At 43.3% G+C, this 15,365-nt stretch overlaps 3 protein-coding genes across 3 annotated transcripts; 2 read left to right on the top strand and 1 right to left on the bottom strand.

Annotated features, from left to right (window-relative positions):
* Positions 1 to 28: 28 nt before the first annotated feature.
* On the bottom strand, positions 29 to 3,712 carry BCIN_03g01710 (hypothetical protein). The gene is made up of 3 exons (XM_001559283.2): positions 1,561 to 3,712; positions 1,395 to 1,506; positions 29 to 1,342 (listed from the first exon to the last, which is right to left on the bottom strand). Exons 1-3 carry the CDS (start codon positions 2,799 to 2,801, stop codon positions 566 to 568), a joined length of 2,130 nt encoding a protein of 709 aa, XP_001559333.2. The 5' UTR covers positions 2,802 to 3,712; the 3' UTR covers positions 29 to 565.
* Positions 3,713 to 4,772: 1,060 nt separating this feature from the next.
* Positions 4,773 to 7,163, top strand: Bcmas2. Its single transcript, XM_001559285.2, has 2 exons — positions 4,773 to 5,034; positions 5,095 to 7,163. The coding sequence occupies exons 1-2, from the start codon at positions 4,909 to 4,911 to the stop codon at positions 6,703 to 6,705; spliced, it is 1,737 nt and encodes a 578-aa protein (XP_001559335.2). The 5' UTR covers positions 4,773 to 4,908; the 3' UTR covers positions 6,706 to 7,163.
* Positions 7,164 to 8,798: 1,635 nt separating this feature from the next.
* BCIN_03g01690 (hypothetical protein) lies at positions 8,799 to 13,669 on the top strand. The gene is made up of 5 exons (XM_024691767.1): positions 8,799 to 9,137; positions 9,188 to 9,713; positions 9,771 to 11,287; positions 11,348 to 11,843; positions 11,905 to 13,669. Exons 1-5 carry the CDS (start codon positions 8,886 to 8,888, stop codon positions 13,560 to 13,562), a joined length of 4,449 nt encoding a protein of 1,482 aa, XP_024547539.1. The 5' UTR covers positions 8,799 to 8,885; the 3' UTR covers positions 13,563 to 13,669.
* Positions 13,670 to 15,365: the final 1,696 nt, after the last annotated feature.

Below are 15,365 nucleotides of genomic sequence, written 5' to 3'. Positions count from 1 at the left end.
ATATCACATATAAAATATCGATAGAGTATAATAAGAACATCTCATATTTCCAGGTATCCCTGATCCGCTACTCTCAACAAAGCGAGATATATCTATCAAGTCCTCCGAGTTGGCTCGACGCTGGCTCACCCCATTTCGCTATTCCTGATCCTATTCCTAACCGCATATGTAAATGTAAATGCAAGTGCGTATGTATCTAGCGCATTCGCTTCCCCCTACCCTTTCTCCTCTATCAATAACACATTCCCAATCAACCAGCTCATATAAGAAGCAATTAACTCCACCCCACTCCATTTCTCAAGTGACTTTGAATCCTCCCAAGTATACGCCTATCACCATTCATCCCAACATGCAAACTAACTTCTTATTCCCCTCATTTGTTCCCTCGAAAATATGTACCCAGATCATTTGTCGTTTATTATCATTTATCGTAACCATACAAAAGTGATGAATTTAACCACTAGACATCAAATGATCGCCCACAGAGAATCCTTCGCTAAAATGCAGAAAATTTGCCCTGGCCAAATCCTTTCGTACTGATTGATTGTTCCTCTTGAGAGAAAATCTAAAGAGCAGAATGCGGTGTTGAGTGAGCTGTCGTTGGTGTTTCATTATAATCTAAATTGCTAGATCCAGTGGCTAGCCTGATTGTGTCTGTTAACCCCGCCCCACCGTCAAAAATGAATGGTCCTACATCATTTCTAGGTGTCATTGGCCCTTCACCCGTGAGAGGATCTGTTAATGCAGGATGCATACCATTTGGACTTGGTGAACCGCGCTCAGAACGAGAGATAGAGGTGGCACTAGGGACTGGCTTTCTTGCAATTATGTCGACAGGTGATACTGTAGAATTCAGGTTGGTTTGAGGAATTGGTGTGGCTGACGCCGAACTGGTTTGTGAATCGCTTACGTTAAGAAAAGCTATATCTTCGAGTCTAGATTCGTGGGCGTGAGCACCAGTACTAGAATCATCGCTCGTGTCGAGATCATCTTCGATGTGATTCATATTCAAAGGTTCAAAGGTTTCCGGCTCCGGTAGAGTTGGAGCGGCCGTGGGATCACTCGTCTGTGGTATAATCGCTTCCTGGGTCGTTGGCTCGGTTCCAAGGGGATTGTTTGAATTTGTTGCAGATTCTGATACTGCTTCCACCTCCGCCTCGGCATCAGATGTGGCTAATTCCTCCCAATCTCCATCTGGTTCATCAAGCTCTGCCTCGAGATCTGCGACTGTACGACAATTTGGACATATAAAATGAGGCCAAGTGGGACCATTGATCACCACTCGTATACATTTGTAATGCCATGTGTGAGAACAGGGTGCGACGAATAAAGATTGGCAGGGCTTTCGTGCGTTAGTTTGGGGCTATCGGGTAGGAGAAAAGCTCTTGACTTACTGCTATGGGTCCAAGACAAATCGAGCAATCTTGCGAGGAACTACTCGAACCACCGGCGGCTTGCTTCTTGAGATTGTTGTTGAGCTCGCGTAAGCGCTTATGGGATTGTACACTGGATAGAAGATTAGCAAATACACTGGGTTCACCATCAAACTAGTATGCATACTTGAAACTGCTAGGACCGGTTTGCCATCCTTTGTTGAGTTCAACTCGTATTTTGACGCATCTAAATATCATTTCCTCACCACCTTTGAAATCTATACCTAATTGGACTATATCGCCATCGTTCACTGGGAATGGTTTTGATTCTGTTCCCGGTGAACTCAATCGTATGTGATTGAGAAATGTGCCCGATGAACTTTTCACATCCTTTATAAACCAACGCCCTCCCGTGCACCAAAATTCACAATGACGCCTGCTAACCACTTTTGACTTGAATCCAACTGGTGCAAACGACGGCACATTTGTAGCATGAGGGGGTTGATTATCTCTTTCGGAATATCGACCAACTTTTATAATCTCCTTTCCTGTCGGGAGGGTTCGACTCATGGTGCCAAATACGAGAGATGGACGATGAGCTCGAGGATCTTGATGCGGAGAGAAACGAATTGATGGTAGCTGATGCGACATGGTTTCTCTTGTTGGCTGAGAACTGTTTTCGCCCGAGTCATTTAATAAAGGCATGTCTGCTGCCCCTCCTGTTCCTGCGGATCTGGTTCTTGCCATCGACGCCTCAAGACCAGAAGTTATCGCAGATGAATCGTTGGCCGATAAGACAGCTGAAGAGGAGGCAGTCGCAGTAGGTTGTGGCTGAGTTGCAATTCTTGATACTCCGCTGTGACCTCCCACTGTCGGTAACCACCCACTTGTCGATCCAAGATTTTCTTGATTACTCGAACCTGCAGATGTTAATTCGGGGGGATTTGTGGATCTTCGCGCAGTGGGTGAAATTTGTCGAGGAAGAATTTCGGTTGCAGGCGTTGCAGAAGTTGCAGGAGTTGCAGGAGTTGCAGAAGTTGCAGGCGTTACAGGCGTTGCAGGCGAGGCTGCAGAAGAGGCGTGAGGGTGTGCGCTCGCTGACGTGGGGGATGAAGGCGAAGGATAACTTGAGGTGTGTGAGAGTGTGGGTGGTGGATTGGGATGGTTATTACTATTGGAATTGGAGGAATTTGACGAATTTGGATTATGATGCTCCCTCGATAATAAGTGGTTTTGTGTGTAACTTCGCAAGTAACTTAAACCTCTGAGGCGACCTCTGGTAGATGATGATGTGGGCGATGTTGGGGTGGTCGTTGGTTGTGGGGAGATTGGTGAGACGGAGATTGATTGTGCACTCCTTTCTCGTACCATGGGTGATGAGATTGAAGCGGTTGGGTTCCAGGGCGCACTAGGGAGCGATGAATACATTCTCTCGAAGAACGCGGATGAAGGTGATCCGCGACTTTTGTTCTTCTTGAAAAGGGAGAGGGCGTGAGGTGAATGAGAGAAGGGCAGACAATTGTGCAGTGTGAAAATGCGTATATGTATTTATGTGAACGTGTATTTGACTGTGTGTTCAACAAAGGATGATGGACTGACTGCAGGGCAAGCGATGATAAAAGAAAAGGGAAAAAAAAAAACGCTTGAATGAATGAGCTAGGAAGTATGGGAAACGAGATTATGTATGGAGTGTATGGGAGTGTATGGATTGTATGGAGTGTATGGATTGTATGGAGAGGTGGGTGGTATGGTCTCTCGTAGTATCTAACACTATGTATGTATGGTAGTCAAAGTGCTGCTGATATTGAACGTTGAATGTTGAATGTTGAATGCTGATTGATTGGATTGGATTGGACTGGATTGACTTTGGTTCTGTTCCTAACGGGATTCTGGGTTGAGAGAAATAAAGTGGCTTGTCGTGCTGTGCGTTCACTTGACATCTAAATTGGAGATGTGGAATGATACGAGGTGGAAGAGCAGGAGGAATCGGATAACAAGCGACAAGTAGCAGACGGCAGTATTAGTACAGCATGTGTAGGTAGTTTCTTGGGCAAATAATCAACAGATATGAAAAACAGGAAGAGAAGAAAGAAATGGAATGGATATGCGGTGTGTGGTGTGTGGACGTTGAAATATGGATGAAATAGAGTGTGCGATCTTATGTATGTATAAGTACCAAATAGGCATGAATGTGTGTATATGTGTGTATATGTGTGTATATGTGTGTATATGTGCGTATATGTGTGTATATGTGGATAGAATAGACCTTGGATCAGAAACTTTAACAAGAATAAGAATGGAAATGGATTTTGGTTGTATGGCGGTTGTTGGGGAGGATCAGAGTGGTATGGTAGCATTGCATCTGTAAGTCTATCGTACGGGATGGTGAATGATAATAACAATAATAATAATAATAATAACATTTATATCTATCAGTAAATAATTCACATATATAACTCACATATATAATTCACATATATAAATATATATATATATATACACATACATACATACATACACACACACATACACACACACACACATACACACACACACACACGCATACATGGCCAGAACGAATGATCAATCATCTCGGACGGTGTCTATCAGCCCATTTGCATCATACGGCTGGATGTGGACAGAGAGAGAGATACGCAATCGGTCAGAATGGCACGAGTGCAATATAAAACGATGGAGAAAATGGCTGGAAACAGGCCTGGATTTGATAACGGCGTTCCTTTTCACAGCCATGGGATGGCCACGATATATTCCACATCAAGGGGAGGGAGTGGATCTCGAGAGACACATGCTTATATACTGACCATATCATATGTCACTGATTCAAAGAAGGTGTAAAGACTTTTCGAGTTATTCATCCTCCTCCAATCTAACAACCTCCTCCAATTCAACATCCAACCGACAACCTTCAACCAACGTAACTTCCCTCCACCCACCTTGCCTCTTGACTTGCGTTGCCGCCATAAAAGATAAAAAAAAATGCTTGGACCGTTAGATCGCATGGTTCTCGTCCATCCTGGCTCGCCTGGCTCGTCTGGTGGTGTGTGGTAGCCCGTCCATCCTGGTCTCCCTCGTAGTCGCTGATTCAACGCCTCCATGTAAGAAGATAAAAAGCGGGAAGGATGTGGCACGTGAACAATGTCCGAGTGCGGCACAGTTGCGCTACGCTCCTCGCACAAACCTTGGAAATTGGAATACTCGAGTAGACAGCTGCAGGAGCTGCAAGAGCTGCAAGTCTGTAACATGGTCTAATAACTAAACATGGTCTGAGCATGCCTCGGCACGTGCTCGGCTTCAATTTTGCTATTGCTGATCTAATAATGCTGCTTATGTAACCCCCATCATTCCAAAAAAAAAAAGAACGCCCCCCCGCCATCAACCGGTAATTGCCGAACTCAAGTTTTTTTGGGAATATCGGTGCCAAGCAATCATGATAGATGTAACCGCGACGCATCTTTCGCGGCGACGAAGTCAATTTCTATCTCCAACTTAGCACAATTACACCGAACAGTATTTCATGATGCTGAGAAATCCTTCCACAAAGATCTTGAGGAGGGCTCTTTCCACTCAAAGACCTGTATCCAATGTTCTGCCTGCTTTCCGTCCAAGAAGTTTGGCTACGATAGTGGAACCTATACAGAAGGTACAGATGAAGCTCAAATCCCGAATTCCCCTCACCTTAGCTAACATTCGACACATCTAGGATCCTGCCGAGCTAGATCAAATCACTACCCTTCCCAATGGAGTTCGAGTCGCAACAGAAGCTTTGCCGGGGCACTTCTCCGGCATTGGAGTATACATCGATGCAGGGTCCAGATACGAAAATGAAGATCTCAGAGGGGTTAGTCATATAATGGATAGGTTGGCCTTCAAGTCTACGTCAAAACGATCAAGCGACGAGATGTTAGAATCAATAGAGTCGCTGGGGGGAAATATCCAATGCGCTTCATCAAGAGAATCTTTGATGTATCAATCTGCCACATTCAACTCTGCGGTCCCAACTACTGTCGCTCTTCTCGCCGAGACAATCCGAGATCCTTTAGTCACCGAGGAGGAGGTTGTGCAACAATTAGAGACGGCTGAATATGAGATTGGCGAGATTTGGTCAAAGCCAGAGTTAATTCTTCCGGAAATCGTACATATGGTTGCATACAAGGGGAACACTCTTGGGAATCCTCTATTGTGCCCGAAAGAACGACTGTCCGAGATCAACAGCAATACCATACAACAATACCGAGATACTTTCTACAGACCTGAAAGAATGGTTGTAGCATTTGCGGGCGTACAACACGAAGAAGCAGTCAAACTCGCCGAACAACATTTTGGAGATATGCCAAAATCAGCTCCCATTTTATCACAAACAGGATCAGAAACATCTCTCGATTCAGCATCAGGTGAAACTAGCAGCGAAAGCTCTATATCATCATCATCTTCCTCATCACCACCACCTTCACCAACACAAAAGCCATCTACCTTAATATCCCGCATGCCATTTTTCAAGAACATCTCCACTTCCGCACCCAAAAATGCCTCTGTTCAGAATGGCTTCCTCAACCCCCTTAACCTCAACGAACCTTCACGCTATACAGGTGGCTTCCTTGCCCTCCCAACTCTTCCACCGCCAGTGAACCCTGCCCTTCCCGCACTAAGCCATATCCACATCGCATTCGAAGCTCTTCCCATTTCTTCCCCCGATATATACGCCCTCGCTACTCTTCAAACTCTTCTTGGTGGTGGTGGATCCTTCTCTGCTGGTGGCCCTGGCAAAGGCATGTATTCTCGTCTCTATACCAACGTCCTAAATCAACACGGTTGGGTCGAATCTTGCATGGCTTTCAACCACTCTTACACCGATTCTGGGCTTTTTGGAATCTCATCCTCATGTTCCCCAGGCTATGTCAAGAACATGCTTGATGTCATGTGTCGTGAACTTCAAAGTCTCACTCTCGATTCTGGATTCAGCGCATTACAAACTGCAGAAGTGAATCGTGCGAAGAATCAACTGAGATCAAGTTTATTAATGAACTTGGAATCGAGGATGGTAGAATTAGAGGATTTGGGAAGACAAGTACAAGTACATGGAAGAAAGGTCGGGGTCAGAGAGATGTGCAAGAAAATCGAGGAATTAACCGTTAAAGATCTTAGAAGAGTAGCTACACAAGTCTTTGGAGGTCTGGTGAAAAATGCAGGAGAAGGAAGTGGTAGTCCAACAGTGGTCTTGCAAGAAGGTGAAGAGGAAGGAAGAGTATACAAAAATTTCAGTTGGGATGATATTCAAGATCGAATTCATGGGTGGAAATTGGGAAGTTGGTAAAGGAGAAAAAAGAACACTTATATCGTATGTATTGGTGGAGAATAGGATCCTTCTCGATGGAATTTGGGTCTTTTTTTTTTTTGTATGATATTGATGGATGATGTGATGATTTGCATTTCAATGCGTGCGTGCATGCATATGTGGCGTTTTGAGTGTTTTGATTATCTGGGAAGAGAAGAGGAAGAGGAAGGAAGGAAGGGACTGAGATTTGAAAAATGAAAATGGAAATTAAGAAATAAGAAATAAGAAAGAGGAAAGAGGAAAGAGGAGAGAGAAAAGCTCAGGATGTCTATTTGTCATTCGAGGATGTGGGGCAGGCAGATTTGAGAGATTTGTAAGTGGAAAGATGGGAAAAGAATGTGTTGTTGTGGTTGTGGTTGTGGTTGTAGTTGTTATTGTAAAAATAGATACAGATCAAATGTACTTGTGAAATAGATCAATACCAATACCCCTTTTTATATATATAGTTCGCTTTGCTTTGGGTTTTTTTTTCTCTTTTTTTTATATCTCTTATTTCTATGTATATGTATATGTATATGATAGAAGAAGAGAAGAAGAGAAGAAGAGAAGAAGAGAAGAAGAGAAGAAGAGAAGAAGAGAAGAAGAGAAGAAGAGAAGAAGAGGAGAGAGGAGAGAGAAAGAGAGGTAGGTAGATCGAGAGGTAGATAGACAGTTGTAGCTTATACATTGTAAATTATAACTTTAGATTAGTTATTTAATTAGTAAGTTGATTAGTTGACTAGGTGACAAGGTGACTAGTTAGTTAATTGGTTGGTGAGTTGATTAGTTAATGAGATACGATACTGAGTTGTATTGCTCGATCGCTCGCTTGTCTTGTTGAGTCTAATTGTATATATACTTTTTTTTTTTTTTTTTTTTTTTTTTGAGTATCTTTTTCGTTTGTGAATTTTGTAGGGATGTAGAAGGAACTGGAGATTTCAAGGAAAGGATGACGGGCTGAGTGAGGTTTGAGGATTTGGATTTGGATTTGGATTTGGATTTGGATTTGGATTTGGATTTGGATTTGGATTTGAATATGGATATGAATATAATTATACAATAAGTAATAGATGATATATAGCATATGATAGCTTCAATTTCTAAAGATCGACTTACTTACTTACTTACTTACTTTATCTTATCTCAATTCAACTCAACTCAACTCAACTCTTTATGTAATCATAACAAAAAAAGAGAATATAGAGGTGAGAGAATTCAAAAATCATAGCCTAGAATACTCGGGATAGTCGAGTTATTTCATACCGAGGCAGCGTCCTAGAGAGATATTTTGAGAAATTGTGTAGGACGGATGGGTTGTAATATATACATTATTGTAACTCGGTACCCCGCATCGAGTATGATGACAGGGGACGTCTCGCTTATGTATGTATGTGGTGGGTGTGGTGTGGTAATTTGGAATTTATCAGACAGAGGGAGCTTATTGGATGATGATGATGATGATGATGTGGTGAGATTTGATTTCATTCGTCTAGATTGGCTGAATGTGTCGATTCTTGAATATTGGGGACTTGAAACGAAGGAGTGGGAAGTGATGATGAGAATTGTAAGGTTATTTGTAATGCGAGTCAGACTTTGATGATTTTATTTTCTTGTTCTCCCATTTTCTTGTTTTGGTAGTAAGGTGGTGGGAGATGGGAGATGGGAGATGAGAGGGGGAAAGATGGATGCCTACCATGGGAATTGTATGGAGGTGCAGTAATATGGGTGCCTGATTATATGGTTGACGTTTGCTGACGACGCAGTTTGATGTAGTGTGGTGTAGCTGGAGAGAATTCTTCTGCCTGCATTGATGATGAATCTTTTGAGCTTGTAGATGAAGGCCGATGGATGTTTCTTGCATGAGTGATGAGAATTTTTCTGTCGGAAGACATCAATTTCGGAATCTGTCTTGCTTTCTGGATTGAAGATGGTGCAAGCAGAGGTAAGGGATGAGGTGATGGGTAGATACCCGGCCTTTTAAGAGGTCTTCTGCATGCTTGTGGCGTTGTGCGTTTTAATAAGAGAGAGAGATATATATATATGGCCTCCTGCTACTACTGATTAATTTCGTTCTTCAATACTCATTAACAATAGTCTCCACAAGAGGAGATTAGCATCAAGTCATCAGATAGTCAATGATACGAAAGTAGTTCATCTACTTGAAACTATCCATCATCATTATGGACGCATATTCAAGTGTACCTCTCGAATTGAGAGGACTTAATCAAACTAGCTTTGTGGACGATGACAATTTTGGCCCGTTTTACAAAGTCCCTGGGAAAGCAACATTCGATTTCACACTCCTCTTCGAAGAAACTATCCTCTCAATCTTACCTTCGGTTTTCCTATTAATTCTCATACCGCCGAGAATTCAGCACCTGTGGAAATCCTCACGAAAAGTAACTAGAAGTCATCTTCTCACCACAAAAATCGTAAGTTCTGTACCATTCATTATCATCACACCTTTCTCCTAACCAAACAGATTCTCCTCTCCATCTTCTGCATCCTCCAAATCGTAAATGTAATCGCAACATCCCACTCCCCCCTAAAAACACGTGCCTCGCTACCCGCGGCTCTCCTCGCACTCATCGCGACCTTCGGTTTGTGCATCCTATCGTACTTCGAACATAGCAGGAATATTCGTCCCAGCTCGATAATTAACGCATACCTCTTTTTCACATTACCCTTTGATGCCGCACATTTGCGAACCAGATGGTTGCGTGGAGATGATTTAGCGGGGAATTCGATCGCGACGTCTATCTTGGGACTTAAACTTTTGCTTTTGATTTTGGAGGCGAGGGGGAAAAGACAGATTCTTTTCCCGCGATATGTGTATCTTTCACCGGAAAGTACGAGTGGATTGTTTGCAAGAAGATTGTTGTGGTGGTTAAATCCGCTTTTTAGGTTGGGGTTTGAAGGAGTGCTTAGGGATCAAGATTTATTCGTGGTGGATGGAGAGTTGTCGTCGGAAGCTTGTGAGAATAGGTTGAGGAAATATTGGGGAAATCGTCTGACATCCACTTCTCCTGATGGTTTCGCTAGAGAAGGCTAATAGGATAGTATAGGTGCGAAATATCCTCAAAAACACACACTGATGTGGGTAATGCTACGAGCGATGTTAGGACCACTTGCAGCATCCATTCCACCACGTCTAGCATTGACATTCTTCCGCTTTATGCAACCATTCCTTATCAATAGAATCGTCTCTCTCGTCAGTAATCCCGACTCCGAATCTTCCAATAATGGCTGGGGCCTAACAGCTGCTTCCGGACTCATCTATCTCGGTCTAGCCCTCACAGTAAGCGCATCTCAACATAAAGCTAACCGCATGACAACTATGGTGCGAGGTGCCCTCATCAGTGCCATCTATTCCCATACCCTCGAGCTTTCCCTACCCAATCTCGACCAATCCGCAGCCGTAACCCTTATGTCTTCAGATGTCGAACGTGTCTGTGTCGCTTTACAACCGATTCATAATCTCTGGGCTAGTCCCATTGAGATCGCACTGGCAACTTGGCTACTGCAGAGAGAAATCGGTATTGCACTTTTAGGTCCCTTGTTCGTAACGATGGTAGCGGTTTCAGGCCCGTTTTTCATGGCGAAATATATGGGCGCTGCGCAGAAGATTTGGATGGATAAGATTCAGATGAGAATCGATATGTCGGTGAAAATGCTGCAATCTATAAAGGGAATCAAGATGTTAGGTCTCGGCGAGAAAATTTCGAATACGATATTTCAACTTAGAGAAAATGAAATCAGAAATTCTCTGAAGATGAGAAGGCTATTCGTGGTTATGATTGCTTTCGGTAATATGTCTGATATCTTCGCGCCTGGGGCCGCTTTTATCATATATGTCATTGTGGCATCTGTGAATGGAAAGATTTTGGATGTTTCATCGGCATTTACTACACTGTCGCTTATTGCATTGCTGGTTGCGCCCATTCGAGCGACTGTGTTTGCGGTTCCGCCCCTTATTGCTGCAGTGGGATGCTTAGATCGGATTGAGAGCTTTCTTGCTTCGGCTACGAAGAGAGATCATCGTCTTGTATTATCGCGAGTGCAAGATTTATCGAGTAGTCATGCTAGGCTTGGAATATCGTCTGAGGATGTATCTGCAGGTTTTGAGATTGAGCTGGAGAACATGACAGTACGAGCAGATACGTCTGAGGCACCAACGCCGATTGCTGTCAAAGATCTATCTCTCGCTTGGGCAACCTCATCTCCTCAAGTCATTACTGATGTCTCGTTCTCGGTTCCGCCCACCACCCTAACGATGATCATCGGACCAATCGGCAGTGGGAAATCTACTCTTCTCAAAGGTCTTTTAGGAGAACTTCCTTCGACAGAAGGAAATATCTACATTAATCACTCTCACGTTGCATTTGTGGATCAAACCTCTTGGATTCAAAATTGCAGTATTAGAGATAATATTGTTGGGACTAGCGACTATGAATCTGCGTGGTATCAGAGAGTCATGCATGTTTGTGCTTTAGAGAATGATATTGAAGGAATGACAGAGGGAGATAATACTATTGCGGGCTCTGGAGGAGTTGCGCTTTCGGGAGGTCAGAAATTGAGAATTGTAAGTTCCGTTGTTTAATTTATTTACCGATCTGGCTACTTTGGGAACTGACGTTGATAGGCACTTGCTCGAGCAGTTTACTCGCGTCACAAAATCTTGATGTTGGACGATGTATTCAGTGGTCTGGATATTGTTAGTGAAGAACAGATCTTTACTCGCTTACTTGGTAGACGCGGATTGCTTCGTCAATTAGGTATCACGACTATATTAGTTACTCACGCGGCACATCGTTTATCCTATGCCGATCATATCATCGCTCTTAGTGTTCATGGGACGGTTGCCGAGCAAGGGACATTTTATGATCTAACTAGGAAGAATGGATATGTTTCTAGTCTTCAGACGAAATATGTGATAGAAACAGATACGCTTAAAGAGTCTGAACTTGGGGATGTGAAAGACAATGATGATACCGCGAGACAAATTGCGAGTGCCGATATTGAGCGCCCATTTGGGAATTGGGCGACGTATCGATGTTACTTTGAGAGTTTGGGATGGCGGAATATGGCAGTGTGGATGGGGATGATGGTTTGTTATTCTTTGCTCTTGCAGTTTCCTAGTAAGTTAAAAGCCCCTTCTATTCAATCTTGAGCTTGTGTATACACATACTAAGAGTTCAGATCTCTGGATCAAATTCTGGACAAGTGCTATTACTATTCATGGAAATTCAATCAATGGTTTCTACCTCGGTATACTCATAGCCGTCGAAGTAATCTCCATGTTTCTACTCATGATACTCACTAGTACACTCCTCTTAAAAATGATACCCCGATCTGCCACCATCTTGCATACTGCACTCCTCACCACCGTTTATAACGCCCCTCTCTACTTCCTCACCAAAACAGACACGGGGTCAATCATCAACCGCTTAAGTCACGACCTCTCGGTCCTCGACTCCGAGCTTCCCATTGCGTTTCTGATCGTCATTAACAACATCTTCACATCTCTCATCCAAGCCCTCCTCATATGTATCTCCGCCTCCTATTTCTCCCTTGCACTCCCTTTCATCCTCCTCCTAATTTACCTCCTCCAAAAATACTATCTCCGCACATCCCGTCAGATCCGGCTCATGGATCTCTCATCCAAAGCACCTCTCCACACGCATTTCCTTGAAACCATCACTGGACTTCTCACCATCCGCGCATTCGGTTTCCACACCGCCATGCAACAGCGCCATATATATCTCCTGGATAATTCCCAAAGACCTTTTTACTTACTCTATTGCATCCAAGTATGGTTGATGCTCGTCATTGATCTTTTAGTTGCCGCTCTGGCGATTCTTCTCGTCGCGCTGGTGGTGAAATTGAGATACACCGCTGATGCGGGATTGGTAGGCTTGGCATTGGTGAATATTATGGGGTTTAATACTACGCTCTCGGCGGTTGTCATTCATTGGACGGCGACGGAAACGAGTGTGGGGGCGGTGGAGAGGATTAGATTGTTTGTGCATGGAACACCAGATGAAAATCCCCAAAAAAATGAGAATGTTGGAGAGGGAGAGGGAGAGATTGAGATAGGGGGAGAGGTGCCGGAGGACTGGCCCAGTAGAGGAGCGATTCGAATTGAAAATACAACAGCATCATATTCGAAAGATCAAGAGCCATGCCTACGAAACATCAATCTGGATATTCCAGCTGGTCAAAAAATCAGTATATGTGGTGTTTCCGGCGCGGGAAAATCATCTTTTATTGCGTTACTTTTGCATATGCTGGAAGTACAGCAGGGATCAATCATGATCGATGGGATTGACATTTTCAAGATTCCACGACAGATCCTACGAGAACGCATGGTTGTTATACCCCAAGATCCAGTGTTTATCAATGGGTCGGTTCGCCAGAATCTTGATCCCTTTTCTCTGCAACAGGATGATGTGGAGATTGTAGGTATTCTGGAGAAATTGGGCCTTGTTCTTCCTGGAGTGATTGAGATCGAGGGACTTTCTGATAACTTTAATCCGGATTTGTTATCACATGGGCAGCGACAACTTTTTTGTCTGGCGCGTGCGGTGTTAGGGTATAGATGGATAGTGAGGATGAAGAAGAGATGTCCAATTGTAGTTATGGATGAGGTGAGTGCGAGTGTGGATGTAGAGACGGAGGAGGTGATGAAGAGGATTGTAGAAGAGGAGTTTGGAGGGGCGACGGTGCTGGGCATTGCGCATAGGGAAGGGATGGTTGGTGGGTGCGAGAGAATGGTGGTTTTTGCAGAGGGGAAGGTGTTGGAGGAGAGAGATTGGGAGGGATTGAGTACTTTTGGAGTGCGAGAGAGAAGGAAGTAGAGAGGGGGGTGGGTAAGAAGAGGAGGGAGAGGAAGAGAGGGTCTGGGTATGAGATTCTGGCTATTGCATAGGATCTGTTTGTGAATATACCTAGTATCAAGAATTCAGAGAATATTAAACAAAAGCCAATCTACAATAGTGATGTGAGTAGAGTAACAAAGATGAAATTTCGACCGTTGATAACTTTTTGATTACCAGATGTAGAAGTACTTTTCCATCAGAGCAGATTTATCATCTCTCTACTGGCGTTCTCACAGAACACTAACCCATCAGCTAAATACTCATACCCCATTCATGAGATCAATCCGTTTCAAGCAGACTTCAAACCTCAAAGCTGGGTAAAGATATATCTCGAAATTGGGTTGAGATGTGACGGGACTTGATAGATGCAGCTGAAAAGAAAGTATCAGGAGATATCTCTTACCAGTAAATACCTATAGCTTCTCTTCCCTCTTTGTTTACACTTCTCAATCCTTGTTGACGGACTTCGTTGGTAGTCAACTCCGACCTTTTTGCTCTCCCCGAGTAGTCGTCATCTCTTGGCATGGACAAAATAAACGAGATTTCAAAATCCGATTCCCTTTGTAGAATGGAAAACTTAGCTGACGAATCAATAAATCGATTTTTCGCTGTCAAAGTTTGAAAGGGTAGACTTGAAAGTTAACAATCGATAGAAATCTGAACCTAATTATATTGACAACCAATTTTTTTTATCGAATTATCAGGACGAAATAGAAGTGATGTTGATGATTTTTTGAGTTTTGATAGTTCAGTTAATCTTGAGCTTAGCATTGAGGATTTTCCTGATCTGTTAGATCGAAAGACGCTCGATAACTAGTATTTAGATGGTAGTTAAGCATCTCCGTTTCCCGTTTGCCCCGAGGGTCAAGGTTTGAACTAGTATGTGATACCCGACGTAACCCCTATCACAGAACCGATGACTTTGCATCCACCCCACAACATTGAGTTTAAAATATGAAGTCACACCAAACCACAGCAACATGTCGTATGGTATCCAATTATATTCCTCGGAACCTGTTGAATTGATATATCTCAAACGCTCCTTAGGTATTTACTTGGCAGTTCGCACTTTGTGAATAGTTCTTTCACAATTACCACGGCGCTGAATAGTTGACTATCTATGACTTGTTTTTGGTCATCTCTTTAGAATACTTGACGAGTTGGATAAGTACCTACTACCTGCGTGAGCTCAGCCATTAATTCCTCGCTATACTAGTGCACCTACCCCCTTGATGGATAGTGGGGGACTCTTCTGCCCTGCCACACCTAACAAGCGCTTTATTTATTTCTTGAAAAAGTATAAATCTTGACAGATAAAAGTATATTCTTATGTACTGAGAGCTCTAGACTTTACTTCCTACAAAGATACTCTTACAAAAATAGGTATACTCGTACTCGCGCTGTCAAAAGTACACGACATCGCCAAGAAGAAAAGCAAGTTAGTTCTCTTATTATACTTTATCACCTTGTGGTGTAAACATCTAGCTTCGTATTTGTGGAAATTCTGACGGCACGAAAGATTCCTCCATAATGAGCGAGCTGATTCTTGAGAAGGATTAGTTGAGAGGGAGCTTCGATTAAACTGTGAGATGCCGGTGAGATTCAAGGATCTATATCCGTAGAGGGGGGATGTATTTTGGGTGAAGGGGTTTGTAATTTTACGTCGAGTTTCGAACTTCGATAGGTTGGGGGCAGCGAGGGATTAGATCAGGTTTATGGAAATTTGTCTTGATTTCTCTTCTTCTTTGGTGCAGTTTTTAGACACACAAGATTACAAGGCAA

This window comes from Botrytis cinerea, chromosome 3 (assembly GCF_000143535.2).
Source record: "Botrytis cinerea B05.10 chromosome 3, complete sequence".
NCBI classification, from domain to species: domain Eukaryota; kingdom Fungi; phylum Ascomycota; class Leotiomycetes; order Helotiales; family Sclerotiniaceae; genus Botrytis; species Botrytis cinerea.
This window is presented reverse-complemented; position numbering and strand designations above follow the sequence as displayed.